Below are 17,613 nucleotides of genomic sequence, written 5' to 3'. Positions count from 1 at the left end.
GAAGAATCTGACTTAGCCCTCATTTGAAGTGTGCAGAGTGCACTGTTCTCTATCCTGCTTTCTCCAACATACAGAAATTGCATGTGTTTGTGCATCTGAGTTTGTGGACATGCTCTGAGCTTGACCTCTCTCTGGTACCATTAAAACTTCTTAATTACTATAGAAAATCATAGAATGGCTTAGGTTGGAAAGGGCCTTAAAAGCCCTTTCAGTTCCAACCCCCCTGCCATGGATGGGGTTACCAGCCACTAGTTCAGGCTGCCGAGGGCCCCTTCCAAGTCTCCCATCCAACACAATGAAGGGACTGAACTCTCTAAACAAGCATAGACACAACTCTGGGCAGGGCTAGGACTGTTCTGCTGTGGAAAATTTCTACTCTAGATGCAGTGTAAGGTGGTAGTCCTATAGCCCTACCATTTCTAATCGCTGAAGAGCAGCAGATACCACCAACAATAGCAGCAGTGTTGTAATCCTCCCTGCCCTGGCTAAGTTCCAGCTTGGATGGTGACACCTTGCTTATCTATAGCGGGTACCAGTTTAAAACTCTCACCATTTAAAACACCTGAAACTTGCTTTTCTTACAGAGCTTTCTGTACTTCAATTGCAATACGTGCATGATTTTTTTTTTCTCTTCCTGTTTTTATAACGATTCCTAGTGTAAATCTACCCTGTTGTTTCTAATGGAGAAGGTGCTCTTCCCTGCTTGACTTCAACTGCTGTATTGTGTTACTGGTCTCTATTTAAACAGCTGCTACATTTCACTCCAGAGTTGGTTACAGTATTCAACTACCTCACATAGGCTGTGCATATCTTTGGGATGAAGGATATGCATCCTTACCTTCCTTATCACACCCTAAGAGCAATGTCACACTTACGTGTTACAACAGTGTCCAGGAGCTTTGCAATTCACTCCAGGAGAGAAACGTTTTCAAAATACTGTACTACATCCAATTTTCCCCAGTAAGCATTCTAGGCAAATAATTTAGAGGTGATGGGCATTCAAGGAAGGAAAAGCTGTAACTTTTCCTAAGGCAGTGTTTTAGTGGTAACACTTTAGTGCCTTAGGGAGAATTCAGAGAATTCTACTATGTAGGCTCTGTGTTATTTGTTTTTGTTTTTATAGTTGAAACCAGGGCTTTACTGTGCTAGAATCCAAGTACCTGTGCAGACAGAGAGTCTCCTGGTGTGAGAAGTTTCTAAGTTAAAAAGCTGAAAGAGAGGTTAGGGGGATAAAAAAAAAAAGGAGTAATTAATAATTTTAATAGCCTCTACTATGAAGGGAAATCGGGACACAAAATGTTGAAACAGCTTTCCCAAGGTTGCATGGGAAAGCTCTTCTAGAGATAGGATTGGAGTCAGTGTGACAGAGGTACACAACTCCCTTCTGCAGGGAAGGACAGAAGGACGATGTTACAGTTGAAATATATGATGTGGGATTTCCTTGCAGGATAGCATCTCAGTAAATGTTTTCTGATCATTAACTCCAAATGGTTTGTACTAAAATAGCATTCAGCAATCACATACTGTCCCTTCTTCCACGACCCATTAAGGAAAAAGAACTTAGGCAATATTTTGACATCCTCATTCGGCAGCCCAAGTTCTTGTTTAACAAATCCAGATAGGTTTCAGTGGATGTAAACCACCCTGCCCCTCTCCAGCTCTTCGTCTTCTGAAAGCCCAAGATAGCATTCTGCAGAAAACCATCCCCCTGGAAAGTTAAGTTTGGAAAAGTTAGGAAATCCATCTTCTGATGGAGCAACATCAGGCAGCATTGTCTGATGCTGGCAGCACCCAGACGGGGCACCTGCCCGGCGTCAGTGCCCACAGACAGAGAGCAGATGTGTAGAAAGGAATGATCATTGCAATGAGCTTTGCAATTCAGTTTGTTATATGACATTGCCTGCTGCACACTGCTGCTAGAAAGGGATTGTTCCCTACTTAATATTCCTGAGCTTTGTATCTTCTAGTTTTAGATCACAAAAAAAATTCAGGGCTTTAAGAGGAGGCAGTCAAGAGTGATGTGTTGGTTACAGCTTTGGTATATTCCTATTGATTTTCCTGGCAGTGGTGTAAGATGTACAGACCACCATGTAGTGGCTTTTTTTCTTCTTTTCTTTTTTTTCTCTAAGAGTATTTGGGGATTTTTATCTGCTGCTTTCTAATGCCACGTTTGTAAGCTCTGCAGATAGCAAAAAGTTATTGTCTTAGATATGTGTAACTGCACTAATGCACAAAAGCTGAGAACAAAATGATTCATATTTGTGAGGTTCGGTTATAATGTGCAAATCTCCATAAAGAAATGATGAAATCAGGGTAATACCCTAGACATTTTGTACTCTATATTCTTAATTTACACTTCTTTGAATGGACTTTCTGATGGCTTTTCATGTGTGTAACACCAAAAAATGTATATATATGTATATATATGTATATATAAAAGAAAGCATTTGAAATTTAAAAATACAAATACAGCTCTAGCACGATCTGAATGTTAAATTTTTTTTATAAACTTCTGAATATGATAAATCCTGTGCTCAGCCATCTAATGCTGTAAATGATCTGCCTCTCCAGTTTCATTTACCCTTTAGTAAATTGTACTGTGGCATAAATGTCATAAGGGGAATGGAAAGTTACTCAGTAACAACTTTTTTTTTATATCCTGATCTTATCAGCTAGTTGAGTTGAAGACTTTGGCTAATAAGTAATAAAGCAATATATACACATTGCACTGTATACGTTACATGCATATAAGACTGTTATCTTATGCAGGAGCCTGCTGTAGCTCGTTCTTGCCATTAACAGGGGAGAATTTTAAAGGTCTCCTGGTCGTGGTAGTACAGACAGAGAAGGAATTGTGTCACTAAACCCTGGCTGCTATATGTGAATGACTGTGCATAGGTCGGGTGGTATAACTGGCTTTGCTGGTTTACAGGACAATGCAGAAAAATGCATGCTTTTGCTGTCCAGTGCAGTATAGGGAAAATCAATGTGAGCATAATTCTGAATGCATACAACGAGAGAATTCATAAGTGAGAGTGGCGAGCGTTGGTGGATAAACAACAAACTTCTTTTCTTTAAAAAAGGAGATTGATTTTGCTGCCTGCTTAGCCCTGAAAACCAACTAACTTTCCTTTTCTTTGCATCAGATCCGAGATGAATGGGGTAACCAGATCTGGTTCTGTCCTGGCTGTAACAAGCCAGATGATGGCAGTCCAATGATAGGTTGTGATGACTGCGATGATTGGTATCACTGGTAAGTTGTTCTCATCCATCCTGTTCTGCCGTTCCCTTGCAGATTGTGGCTATATTATTAAAACCTTTTTGTTGTTGTTGTTGTTCATGAGACTGGGAGTATTTGAATGGCTTTGCTGTGTCCAATTTAATCATCCGGATGATACTTTTATCTCTGTTTCCCTGGAATTTGAAAAAGCAGATTTTAAACTGTGAAGGAGCATTACTTTAATTAATGGGAATTGGTGATAAGAGTTGTTTTTGAAATGGCCAGGAAATATTGCTGATTCTGGTAATTTGTGAGAAGTGCAGGACTGTGAGCACAGAGTGTACAGACAGACATTTCAAGTTACGGAGCGTTGTATGAACAGTAATATAAATGTCAGCTCTTATAAAAGGTTTGAGGGAATTAATCACTCTTTAGACTTTTTTTTTTAACAGCGACGTAAAATCGTGAGCTTTTTTTTTTCAGATGCATTAAATAAGCATTTGAAATGATTTTAAATCTAGCATATTATGTCATGTTTTCTATTAATGTGATTTCTTATCAGAGGGTCCTTTCAATACATTGTCTCGTTCCAAGGCAATGTGGTTTTGTTGTGGTTTTTTTTTTTTTGCATTTCTTCTACATCATTATATTCATCAGCAGAATGATAGTTGCTGGAGTAGGTGGGGGGACGTGTAGAAGGCCAGATCCCATCTCTCACTGAAAAGTTTAATTTGTTTGGGTTAGAAATAACAGTGGCATTAAGAGGACACGGTGTTTTCCTGTCCTCCACAGGCCCTGCGTCGGAATTACGGCTGCGCCCCCAGAAGAGATGCAATGGTTCTGCTCCAAGTGTGCCAACAAGAAGAAGGATAAAAAACACAAGAAAAGGAAGCACAGGGCACACTGAAGACTGGGCCGTGGATTGAAGTCGTGCAGTCGTTTCAGCACTTCTGCCCTGGCTCCGTTGCAGAGGGATGCGGTGTGCTCGCGTCTCACCCTCCATCACCGGGTGTTATGGGTTTGACTCTGGAGTGAATCAAGGAGCTATTGTCTGTTTGGGAGCTGTTGCATTTCTCAGGCTGTGTGAGCCCAGGGGGGTGGATTTGGGTACATTCTGATGCTGTCTCTCACCTACGGAGGGCCGTTTTTGCACAGAGTGATGTGAGGACTTTGGTAGTTAATGGTACCGCTCCTGCGGCTCGGCAGCAACAAAGACGAATGTTGTAAATACAGATAGCTGTCCTATTCCTTCTTGATTTGTTTTTTCTTTTTATTCCTCTGAAACCTTTGCAGTAAGGTGCTGAGAGGAGAAGAAAATATAAATTGCAGTAAGTTGTAAGCCTAGAAGACGTTCCGGAATGATTTCTTTAGTCTGGGTGCAGTTCAGTCTCTACTCCTGCTGAGCCAGATAATCATGACGTGGAAATAAAAAGTGGCTGGTGAATATTTTTGTGACAAGAATATAAGAAGCTTTTTTCCCTTGATTTTTAGTACTAACATAAAATAAACATGTTCAAGCTTTTGTGATATACCTTCTATTTTTTAAAAAGAAAAGTTTCTATTGTGTCGATTTTTTTTCTTCCGTGTGAATTTATTTCGGTGGACCTGTAATATATTTTATACTTTGGTTTTTTGTTTTTTGGTCTTCGTCAGTGTACCGTTTCATGGCTTGTACATTTCAAGGGTGTGCAAAACCACCTCCCACTGAAAGAGTTTCACACGTGTAAATACCTGATATTTATAAAGTACCTTTTTATTTTTCAGGGCATGAGGCTTTTTATTTTTGTTTGCCTCAGAAGACAAACCTAGCAGCTATTAAAAGCCTGTGTGACACACGCTTGTCCTTGTGGCTTTAAGGGATTGGCGAGATCTGCCCCAGTGGTGCGCGCACGAGAAGTCAACCAGCACCATAATTAGGCCTTGATTCAGATACTTAAACATGTGGTAACTTCTTAAGAAGTGAGTAATCCTATTGCCTTCAAGGAGACTGTTCCCACACTTAGTTATACATGTGCTTAAATGCCTTCTGAATTGAGGGCTTAGGCCAGGGGCTCTGCACTTTTAATGGTAGCTCCAGTGTGTTAATCTGTAGCTGGAGCTCAGCTTTTTTTTTTTTTTTTCCTTTTTTATTTTTTTTAACAAGTGGTATTGAGTTTGCCAAAACGTCCAGGCCTGGCATTGGGGTGGAGAATATGCCAGCTGCTGTTAAGACCTAGGGACACGTTGCTGTGCTTTGTGCGTCCCCTTGGAAAGACCAATAGAGTGAATATGAGTTGTATTTTCAATGATGGGGGGAAATTGCAGAGAGGAAAAAAATAAAAAATCAGTATTAGATATTGTGGAACAGTGGGTCTCAGAGCTAAACAAAATATAAGAATAAATTGAGAAAAAGGAAAAAAAAATAGAAATAAAAAACAACACATCCTTTGTTTCTGATGCCATAAGGAGCATTTAGACTTCATAGGTTCATTTGGGGATATTTCTACTTCAGATTGCACAGTGAGAAACATCTGAGGTTTGAGCATACAGCCCTTTAACCTGTTGCACGGATATTAAGGGTTATTTTTTAAATGCATCCAAATTGATATTAATGAGAGTGAATTAGTCATGTTTTTAAAAGTACCGGTCTAGTTAGGGAAATGAGGCTTTGCTGATAGAACTGTTAAATTGCAAATCGGTGGTGATATGGATGAAATTGGTTTATTAAAAGTGCACTGTTACCTTCTTTGTTCAATGCCACTTCATTTACATTCTGTCCCTGGTAATTATCAGCCCGCGTTTTAGTCAAGGAAGTTCTTGGGTTTGCTATTTTTCCTTTTGAATTGTTGAATGTTTCAAACCCGATCCTTGTTTTCCTCCACATGTAATACGCAGACATACAAAATATGCAGTCTTTGGTCATTTCTGGTTGCAATAATAAAGAACTAGCTTTTGGTAAGTTGTTTATCCATTTCCTCCTCCGCTCAGTTAATCAAAACTTCTCACATTTTAACCAGCTGAATTATTCAAGGTGCTTGGAAGAGGGGCAGAACTTGTAGCACTTCTACCGTGGGACAGAGATCTCTGTGAGTGTGCACTGCTGCCGGGTTGGTTTCCTACCCAGGGTTTTATGATTTCATAAATGACCCTCGGTGGTAATAAAACCAAAGAATCATTTTCAGGAGGCTTGTGTGGCTCACGGGATTAGTAACAGGAGAAGGGGCCTTTCACCTCCGGGTCATCGCTTCGGAGCAACCTCGGTCAGCAGCCGTGAAGAGCCTGACTCCTCTTTCACTTACGCTGGTGTAGATCTGGAATTGGGGGGCATAAAAGAACAATCAGCTTCCAAAAATGGTTGTCCTCTGAGTGCTGGGTGGCTAAGGACCTTCTTTCCTCTGAAAATGAAAGACCGAGATCCACGTGTTTGCTTCCATAATCTCGTGGCTCATATTTCTTTTGCATTTTTATAAGCTCTGCCGGAATTAGGGCTGTTCAGTTTGTTTGTTCATTTTGAGTTCGGGCGTTTTTGTTCCTCTGAGTCCAGTTGTGATTTAGATTTTAGCCTACAGCATCCTCCTCCCATGAGAGGATGGCACTTCGGGTGGTTAGGTTGGGGTTGCTTTGCTCACTGGTCTGAGTGGAAGAGCGTCGGGGGTCTGCGTGCTTTCCCTGTCTCAGAGAGTGGCCTTGTGGAAAAGGATGCAAGCACTGCCTCTGGAAAGCATCTATTTTCACAGCCAGTTGGACGTTCATGAACAAAGCTGTTTCAAAGAGTTTTAGGAAGTGAAGTATTAGAGATTTCAGTGAGAGGATAGCTCACTGCCATGGTGTTCATATAAAGAGAAGGAGAATGCAACACTCCCCTTTACCAGCGCATGGAACGCAGCGGTTCTAAGTGACACGGCGAGTGTTGGTAGGAAATACTCCAGAAAACAGTGCAAAAGCTATTCCGTGAGAAAAGCTTGTTGAATCCTGCCTTTACTCCAGGGCCAGATTTCTATCTGGAGTCAGTTGGGAGTCAGCTGGAGCTGTGTCAGCTTACAGCGGCTGAGCAGCACCCGCTCATGCTCCACCAGCTTCGGGGATGGGGAGCAGCTTCATCTATCAGGAAACAGCTCTTTTATTATTATCCCAACTGGTTTCTAAGTCTTCCTTAGGGCAGCCTGTGCCTGCAGGTTGCTGGAGAAAACAGCAAGGCCAGGTCCTCGCTGCAAAATGCCATAATCCTTGAGCAAAATCACTGTTAATGAGGTTTTTCCCCCCTCTGAAAAATCAATGATGTTAATACGGAGACAGGAAGCAAAAAGCCCAGAAATGGAAAAATATATATATCTTGACTACAGATTTTATTGGAGGGCAGAGATATAAATGCAGAACATCCATCCCCAGAGTAATGGAGATGCACTTTTCTGGAGATAATCTTCCTTCGGGGCTGTATGTCGTGCTCAAAGCATAATTTCTCTGCTTGACAAGTTGTTTCTCTTCTGAAGGTGTCCGCAGCTCAGTACAGTGAGGATCTTTATGCTCCACAACTGATTTGTGATTTCGAATGTCCTGGAAGAGGGGGAAAAAAAACCAACAACGAATCAGAGGGTATCAGAGCCTGCTGACTTTGTCTGGGCTTTCCAGAGATAAAATATAGTGTATTACTTCACTGTATCACCTAAACCTTCTTTGTTCTCCTTTCAATAGGACGATTAAACAAAGACCTACTAACCAAATTAAAGTATAAAATGAACGCTGAGATATGGAAACCTTGCCAGGAAGAATGTTAATGAATGAAGTTCACTAAAGGCGTGCTGGCTAAGTTTTCAATACAAATAGTTTTATGGCCAATCTCTTTAGATCATAGCAGTTTTCTTTAGAAGTTTAAGTCTCAAAAGTAGATGAGTTTCCTTGGCCAAAGAATGAGTTAGATAATGCTCTGAATAAACTCCCTCTTCACAGTCTTGTCAGTCATGCTATTTAGGAATCTCTCCCTTTCTCTTGGGCCCTCTTGGATCAGCTCTAACCTAAAAAGCAGAAAGCTGCTATTAATCCCTGCGTGCAGGATGGCAGAGGACACTGTAACGGGAGATTTGTGACCAGCAAGTGGCTCCTACCTGGACGATGCAAGCCAAAGTGTTTAAATGCCAGCTACTGCAGCCTTTCCCTGAGTCGTGTGGCCAGTTCACACCATTTAAACCAATAAAATGTCAGCTGAACCCACAATAGGTGGAAGACCTTCAGATGTATTTTTTTTAGCACAGAGAGAAAGCTTTCTGCAGTGAATACAAAGTTCCTTGTTTCTGTTGGGAAGGGAAGGGAAGGGAAGGGAAGGGAAGGGAAGGGAAGGGAAGGGAAGGGAAGGGAAGGGAAGGGAAGGGAAGGGAAGGGAAGGGAAGGGAAGGGAAGGGAAGGGAAGGGAAGGGAAGGGAAGGGAAGGGAAGGGAAGGGAAGGGAAGGGAAGGGAAGGGAAGGGAAGGGAAGGGAAGGGAAGGGAAGGGAAGGGAAGGGAAGGGAAGGGAAGGGAAGGGAGAAGGAGAGGAGAGGAGAGGAGAGGAGAGGAGAGGAGAGGAGAGGAGAGGAGAGGAGAGGAGAGGAGAGGAGAGGAGAGGAGAGGAGAGGAGAGGAGAGGAGAGGAGAGGAGAGGAGAGGAGAGGAGAGGAGAGGAGAGGAGAGGAGAGGAGAGGAGAGGAGAGGAGAGGAGAGGAGAGGAGAGGAGAGGAGAGGAGAGGAGAGGAGAGGAGAGGAGAGGAGGAGAGAGAAATTAGCAATCACAATTAGATTATTATTTTATTGCCTAAACAAATGAGGAAGATATTAAAAACAAAATAAAGCAAAAGCCTGAAGAAGTGTAGGTTTAATCATCCCTCAGGAGTGGGAATGTGTTTCATAAATGAGACTCCACTGATTCTTCCCTCAACCAGCGTAGTTTTGATACCTGACTGTGACGTGGTATCTTTGACACCCATCATTTCTGACTAAGGATAATTCTGGCAGGATGCCACCTGCCCATGCCCCGATGTCCCCCCATGGCCTCCAGCATGGGCACAGGAGACCTTTGGGACTGGGCATTATTTGCTGTAGCATCTGAAAATTTGTCATTCCAGTTATGTGTGAGTCAGCTCAGGTGTCACCACTGCGTATTTATTTTCCTTATGCAGAAGCAAATTAAGAAATAGGGGCAGGAAGTTGTGTGCAATTGCTTATTTTTAATTGAGATGTCATTTACAGTACTTATTAGAACGAATGCTGTAAGAATAGTCATGTTATGTGTACACATCTGCTCCAAGATGTTCTCTGCATGATAGCCATTGCATGTATTCAAAGGGAGAAACACACTCTTGTTATTAAGAAGCTCAGCTCAAGTGTGGCTTTGTTGAAGGCTTTGGGCACAGGATCTGTGCATGCCCCAGTTTCTATCCCCAGGAGCTGGATAATGTTTCCTGCTCTGCAGCTCAGCTTCAGCCCTGGACTAAGGCTGATGTGAAGCTCATAAAGAGAGACCAGAACTTCCCATGGGTTCAATCACCCATAGCTCTATAAACACCCAGTGCTCACAACATCAGGGCTATTGGGAGCTACTTCAGTGAGGGATTTGTCCCTGGAGCTCCTCCACAGTTGGACCTTTCTCTGCACTTGTGTTTTCATTGGGGTTGAAGTGCTGGAAACCATCTACTGCACTACTGAACCAGACAGGTCCCTCAGCTTTACAGGATGTAGCTGACCCTCTTCCAAGTTTTCCAACATGAATCCATCCTTCTACTCATGGACTGATTTTGAGCCTGGCTTGCTTCACATTAAAACCTTATTTTCACCAAGTCATAGAATCATTAAGATTGGATAAGACCACTGAGATCATCTAGTCCAACAGTCAACCCATCACCACCATGCCCACTAACCACGTCCCTCGGTGCCACATTTACACTTTTTCTTGAACACCCCCAGGTACAGCAAGTCCTTCAGTTCCCTGGGCAGCCTGTTCAAATGCCTCACCTATTGCCTTTTGCTATTACTGGCCTTTTTTTTTTTTTTAACGTCCAGGGTTATCTGGTAGGATTTATCTGAGAAACAGCTTCTTGGTTAAAGTTACTTTGGGGACACCAAAATCTACCTCTCATAACTGATACAATAGCTGCCTTCTCTGGGCTTTGTGGGCTGTGAAATGCCTGAGTTAGTGCTTGGAGCTGGCATGTATTAAGATGCTGAGAATGAAGTGATGCTGTTGTTCTCTATATTTTCTGCAAAGACAGATGCTCAGTCAACCCCAAAATCCATTTTTTTGCCTCAGTATCTAATAACCCAGCTCAGACATTGACTTCTAGTGCTACCTGCTCTCTAAAAGGCTGGATTTGTAGTGCTATATCCCTTCAAACCTCCCAGTTGCTAGTGGTCAAATGCTGCATTTCTTTGGTTTCAGAGTTGTTTTAGGCTGATGAAAAAAGAATTCCACTAAGTATATTCACCATTTTTATTCTGACAATAATGCTGGAAGTGCTATATCTAATACATGAGATGCTATTCAGGGAACTTAACCATGAGCTGTACAAAGTCTTGAGCTGAAGCAGCAGCAGTGTCCTTCAGAAAGACGTGATCTGTGGAGGGCACAAGGATGGGCAAGTTCTACTCAATGATTCTATTCCAGATGCTCTTACGGTAACTATTTTGCTATCCTAAGAATGATATATATGAATAGTGGATGGTGAGATGGACATGAGCCAGCAATGCATCCTTGCAGCCCTGAACGCCAACCAGCTATATTCTGATTACCCCTAAGACCGTGGACTTATTTTTTCAATGCGACTTCTGCAACTCTTATTCCAAAACTAAGGTTCTTTTGTCTCAAATGAATCTAATCAGCAATTGTAAATATTTTAGGGGCCTGGATGGAAAAAGGGTGGGCAGTCGCACAGAGTGAAATGTTATGAGTGACTGAAAAAAGGCATAGTTCAGTAAATGTATTTGTCCAGCTTAGGAACTGCTCAGTTCCATCTTCACCTCTCGTCACCTGCACTGCAGTTTTGGAGTCCATCTCCAACTTGTCTCTATTCCCAGGATCTTTGGAAAAAAGTTAATTCCTCAGAGTTAGAGCAGGTGCAGCTTGTAACTTCTTGCAAACACTTCCAAGGGCAGATCTGCTGTTACTAACGATGATTAGGCCCAAGGTAAGCTTTTGGCAAGTATCAAATCCTCCTTTCAAGCTGAGGAGTTCCCACTACTAGAGAGTAACGCTATGGTCTACTTAAGTTTTGTAAGCCGTTAATGAGTCACTCGATATCAGCTGGATCAGTTTGCTTACATGGAAAGGGCTCTTATTTCTCCTGGTGGCGTTGACTTCAGCATGTAGAGCAGGGCAGCGCCGAGCTCCAGTGACTGATCCTTCCTACACTCGGTTGCACAAGGGTACAGCGGTGCGATGGGCTCATCTCAGATTCCTTCGGGAGGTGGTGACAGAGCTCCACCTTAATGAGTTCATCGCCCTGCCAGCATTCTTCCCACACCCAGGTGCCCGTGTTGGCAAAGCCACACTCTACCAGCTTGCTGGAAAATGTTCCCTGGGATTTTAACAGGTTACAGATCTTGGGACGCCTGTCTGATTTCTAGTTTTCAGTTGGCCTTGGTTGATGGTCTGGCTGTGTTTACAAGCACAGCCAAGCATGTTGGTTTGGTCTTGTGGAAGGAGGGTGGTGGACGATAAATGCAAGAGGACCAGCTTAAATGCTGGGGCTCCCACTGGGCTAAGTTTTGTACAAGGCATTCAGTGTGCAGGTGGGTGGAGGGAGGAGCCAGTGCCTTAGCCCCTGCCTGAGGCTCCTGTGAGTATTAAACCAGCTTTGTTTACCAAAGCCATGCTTAAATGGCTGCAGAGCTCCATCACGTCTTTGTTTTTCTTCTTGCTGCTGGATCATGTACGCTGGTCACAGAGTTAACACTTACCAAATAGTATTCTTGGACTTCTGGTATGAAACCAGCCTTAGATGCACCCATTGCAAAATAGTTTCAGAACTAAGCACGCTCTTGGCATTGCCTCCCCCAGAGTAGTCTCATTTTCTGCACAGACTTAGTAATTCATCAGTTTATCTCCATTTTGAGTTATCTCAATCAGAAGCGTCGTGCTGCTTGCCCTGGATCTCTCACTTTTACTCACCTGATGCTGCACATTCCCACTCTGTGCAAGACAACTACTGTTGTCATCTGCTGGAGGTTTCCCTTCCATATCTTCACTGTCCAGAAGCATGGGAGCTAGTAGAGACCAGACCTCGGCAGGTAGCAACCTGTCTCTTTCCTGCTGGCAACACACTCATCAGCCAGAGAATGCAATTGAACAATTTATAGGAATTTAGGACATAGGTGGACCTCCTGAAACATCTAGTCAGACTTTGCCATCACAGCACAATGTGTCCCACCATGTCATGCTTACACCTGTGTGAGTTTTGGGCGAGGTGGGTGTATAGATGTGGTCCCACCAGCCACCAATTGAGAGTAATAAGAAATAGCCATTCAGCATGGGTACTAATTTAATGGCCAAAGGACTTGAAAGCTGTGGTAGCTCCCGTCATGTGCAGGGACAAAGACCAACTGGAGTTAGTTGGTTGATGAGAACAAAGTTGGATTTGTTTTATGCTGGCACTGAAAACAGTGAAACCAAGGCAGGGAGGAGAAGTGATCTGTGGCAGGTCACAGTGTGTGGAAGGGGCAAAGATGAGTGCTTCCAAGCTCTCACCTCTGCTCAACTTGACGCAGATGACACCAGTCACACCAGTGCCTGCTCCCAGCCAACAGCACCAGAAGAATCACTAAGCAATACAAGAAGAAACTTCGTTCTGCTTTCTAAGCTTCAGGTCCCTTCTAACAGCTAATCCTTGTTTTAATTGTCACATCTGTTGAAAGATACAACTCCAGGCCTTGTTCATCCTTGAGTAGCTCTCCAGATACTTCTCCAAACATCTCTATATGAACCTATCACCAGGGTCATCAGCTTACATTGCATTTTTATTACAGAAGTGAGTCTTAGCTATGAAGACCTCCGCGTAATAGTCATCAGGAATTCAGAATCCCTCTGCAAGGTCCTCCCAGACCAAAAGCACAGGGAGATACTTGCACATTGGCTCCTCCAAGAGTGCTTGATGCTCCTCCCAGCAACAACTGGGATACCATTCAAAGTGATTGCAGGACAGCCCTTGCAAGAATTTGACAGAACCTGTTGATTTGGGGATAAAATCAGGTTAATTTCCCCTTGAACAAAAAGAACTGACTCTGTAGAAACCCCAGTTACTTTGCCACGGAGTGTATGTCCTGTCAGAGCTATGGCATGGTGAGCAAACTGGAAATAAGGATCTCCCATCCGGTTGTGATAAGCTCTATCAGCCAACACACATCTGTGAAAGGCATTTCCATTCCTGTGGTCTCAGGTCAGGATACCATATTTATAAATCCACATTCATTTTTCCTTTCCCATGTGCTGCATCTCCAAGTGGAGAGTATTCAGCTGCCTCCACTGTAATTTTCCACACTTATCTTCTTTGGATTTCTTTTTTTACGTCTCACCTTAACTCTAAATTTATTCAGGTTTGTTTTTGTTCGTATGCTAATGACAACATTCTTTTGAAATATATTTTTTAAGCCTTGATTTGGTGAGATTTGCTTGCAACCTTCATTCCAGTTTACCATTTTTTAATGCGTGGGGATATTTTAAATGAATATAATTATATTTAATAGCTTTTGCAGGTACTAAAGCATCTTTTGATTTGAGTCCTAACTTTCGTTACTACCCCCCACACACATACACACCTTTTTAGATATTCCCTACTTAACATATGCCTAGAGATTAATTAAAGTGCCATTAAAATGCCTTTAGTACGTTTTGTGTCCTACATGCCTGGAAATATTTTTTTTCCCACAGTCAGAATTGTTGTGCTTGTACCAACAATAACCGGCATGTGGCTTGTTTTGTAGATTGCCACGAGATATAACGAACGCTCCTAATTAGAAGAAAACACATTCATTTTTTGGACGTGTGTTCAAAGATTTCTGAGGAAGACCCACTAGCTTTTCATTTGCATCTCTCCATCGCTCTTGGCCAGCAATGGAGCTGGGGCACAGAGGATCATGCAATGGAAACTCTGCATCCAAGCAAATCTTCTCAACCAGATATAGGGCGGAATTTCTACTTCGTCTAGAAGGTTTCAAGCGCTGCGTGTTTAATTGCATACAGTCCAGACTTGGGTGTAAGCTCTCCCTCCTCTTAATATTTCCGCTTGGGGAGAACCCACAGTTGGAAAGGAGCTAGTTTTGATATTCCAGGCTAAGAGTATGAATTCCAGGAGTCAGTTTACCTTCTGCCAAATCTTACAGGTGCCCTTGCAAAAACTGAACTGGTCAGAAGATGGGAACGTGTATGCTCACTGTTACTGATGATGATAGAAAAAAAAAACAAAAAAAACCTAAAGAATGGGAAAAAAAATTAAAAAGTTCTTCATCCCCTTTCTTTTCTCTGCATTGCTTCCAGCCCAATCACTTTGTGAGAGCTGAGTTACTCAGCCAGAGCCTCACAATGGCACTGCTGCCCATTCCATCAGGAACTCCATGTCCATGCATGCATCCAGCCAACACACGACCATCATGAAAAATGATGTGGTGTGAAGGTGAGATGATCTCACCTCCATAGGCAAAACAGCTGAGACACCCAACATCCAAGGAAGTTTTAGCCAGAGCTGATGCCCTCCCTGTCCCCTTTCTGGGTAGATGCACCAAGAAGACACTGTGCTGGAGTTTAGCATCATTCCAATTCAGTACTCTCAGTCTCCTCTGTCCCTGTCCTAAAAGGGACAAGAGGAATGAAACTACAAAAAAATCTGAGCAAATTACCAACTTCTGGGGGAAGATTGTACTAGAGATAGAGCTGTAATTACAATTCCTTTCAACAACTGAGAGTTTTGCTGTTTCGTGGCCTTGCTTCCAAAGCCTGTTGAGTTTCTCGGCTTTGGTTGTGTCGAGAATCTCTCCCCCTGCTGGTAATCTGTTGTTGGCTTCAGATCAACCTTGGCCTTGCCATCGTCTGGTGTTTTGGTGAGGACACCTCGGGGGCCATCAGTGGAAGTGTGGCAGGCTGTGCCCCTCTCCTCCCCTTCACCATGAATCAGGGACCACGTTGCCTCTCAATAACAAGTCTTGCTGATGTAAGAGGGCTGACAGCGACCCACCTTGCAATTAGTGGCGTGTTTTGGGTGAAATGCTAATAAGCACTCTGGTGAGGAGAAGCAGGGGAGGGAGGCGTGTACTACCTTGACTCAGCTTCTGCTGGGGTGAAGGGAGAAGAAGGGTGATTCTCAGTATCCACTGGATACGTTTGCATGGCTATGCTCACCTCTCCATGGGTGAAGACCGTTTTCCTTGGCTTGGGGCATCCTGTAATGGTTGAGCTGGTGTAGAGTCCTGGAGAAGTGGTCTCCACCAATGTGATGCATTAGAACAGGCTACCCATGAAGAGTGGGAGTCACCATAGACGTGCAGGTGTTCAAGAACCATGTAGATGTGACACCAAGGGACATGTTTAGTGGGCATTGTGGGGGTGAATTGACAGTTGAAATAAATTATCTTAGTGGTCTTTTCCAACCTATGTGACTCTATGATTCTTGGTGCTTTGCCACCCCTCTCCTCAATATTTTTACAGCTTCCATGCCTCCCTCCTTCCACAAGCATCTTATTACCAATGTCCTTTTCTTCACTTACTTTTCTGATGGGTACTGCTTTGCAGCCTGCCATGGCAGGCCACTATTTCTTCAGTAGCAGGAGCCACCACCAAAAATAACCACGGGTCCTCATTCCTGTAACCCTCAACCCCTCTGTCCCCCCTCACAGGTCAGTTCCATGGGTTATAATTTGTACTTCAGTAGCTTCAATCAGGATCTGGGGTATTACTTATCGCATTTAGTACCTGCCATCAGTCATGAAAACTTAACAAAGACCCCATTGGGTTTATCTATAGGCAGCTAAACAAACGTATCTTGCTCTCCGTTATCTTCTTGTTAACAAAACACTATCAGGATGTTCTAAACATCAGCATTTACTGCCACAAGAACCCTTTATCTGGCATGATATATAGAGAGCCATCAATTAGTGCAGGGGGCTTGGAATACCTGCACGCTTTGCTCAAAAGTCCCAGCACCATCCCAGCAAGCAAATATCATTGGTGGCTTCCTGATTTCAGGTACACCTCTGTGAGCTGAAAGAGCTCAGTATGAGCAGAAATTGTATGAAAATGTTTTTATATCTTTTTTTTTTTTGAGTATCAGACAGGCAAGATGGAGTATTTCCATGACAAGGAGCTGTGCCAGAGCAGCAGCAGTAAGCTGGGTGGTGCAGGGGATGGGGAATATCTCTGTTTTGTCATCACTTCCTTACTCTAATAGGAAACCCTTATTTTTTCAGGAAGTGTCTCCATAATTCCTAAAAATCTGTGTCCAGTTCTGAGCTCCCTGGGTACAAAAAAGACAGGGATCTCCTGGAAAGAGTCCGGACGATATGGGTGTGGAACACCCCCCTTATGAGGAAAGACTGGGCGACTTGGGTCTGTTCAGCCTTGAAAAATAAGACTCAGAGGAGACCTGATCCATGTCTATAAATACCTAAGGAGCAGGAGGCAAAAGGATGAGGCTGGATTCTTCTCTGCAGTGTGTGCTGATAGGACGAGGGGAAATGGCCACAAACTGAAGCACAGGAAGTTCCGCACAGATGTGAGTGGGAGCTTCTTTACAGTGCAGTGACAGAGCACTGGCACAGCTGCACAGAGAGGTGGTGGAGTCTCCTTCTCTGGAGATGTTCAAGACCCAACTGGACACCTACCTGTGCAACCTGGGCTAGGGAGCTGCTCTGGCAGGGGGGTTGGAATCGATGATCTCTAGAGGTCCCTTCCAGCTCCTACAATTCTTTGATTCTGCGATTGAGAAAGCTTAAATGTCTTTTGGGAAAACAGCAAGAAGTTGCTATGGGATGGTGCACCTCCAGGACAGCACGACCTTGGCTGCAGGATCAGTCCCTCTTGAGTCCCCATAACACTGCAGTGTCCCATGGATGAGCCAAGTCCATCTATTCAACCATGGATGATCAGAAAAATGTACACATCAAGTCTTGAGCTCCAACCACTGAGAGTCCAGGGCTTTGTTTTCTCAAAAAAAAAAAAAAAAGAAAGAAAAAAGAAAAAGAAAAAAATAACCAAACAAACAAACAAAAAAAAAACCCTACTCAATTATTGCATTAATAGAGGAATTGTTTTACCCCATGCCATAAACCATGCTGATCTATGTTAACTGGACCAGTGACACTTCACCCTCCTCCACAGTGGTTGAACCAGAGTGAGAAAGCGATTCTCCAGATAAATGCCATATTGGGGAGGTTTAACCCCATCTCTCTTTGTCTCCAATTATTTGAAT

The 17,613-nt window shown here is 43.3% G+C and overlaps 1 protein-coding gene across 2 annotated transcripts in view; it reads left to right on the top strand.

Annotated features, from left to right (window-relative positions):
• TAF3 (TATA-box binding protein associated factor 3) overlaps positions 1-6,158 on the top strand; it is a 111,520-nt gene extending 105,362 nt beyond the window's left edge. For both annotated transcript variants that reach the window (XM_065743774.1, XM_065743776.1), the window contains 2 exons: positions 3,147-3,253; positions 4,013-6,158. In XM_065743774.1, the coding sequence (XP_065599846.1) occupies positions 3,147-3,253; positions 4,013-4,127 (222 nt within the window). In that variant the 3' untranslated portion in view covers positions 4,128-6,158. The remainder of the gene's footprint in view (positions 1-3,146; positions 3,254-4,012) is intronic.
• Positions 6,159-17,613: the final 11,455 nt, after the last annotated feature.

Source organism: Cyrtonyx montezumae, unplaced genomic scaffold, assembly GCF_038088225.1.
Source record: "Cyrtonyx montezumae isolate F1298 unplaced genomic scaffold, pur_monq_1.0 scaffold_3, whole genome shotgun sequence".
In the NCBI taxonomy this organism is placed as follows: domain Eukaryota; kingdom Metazoa; phylum Chordata; class Aves; order Galliformes; family Odontophoridae; genus Cyrtonyx; species Cyrtonyx montezumae.
The sequence above is the reverse complement of the archived record's forward strand: the minus strand, read 5'-3'. Positions and strand labels throughout refer to the sequence as shown.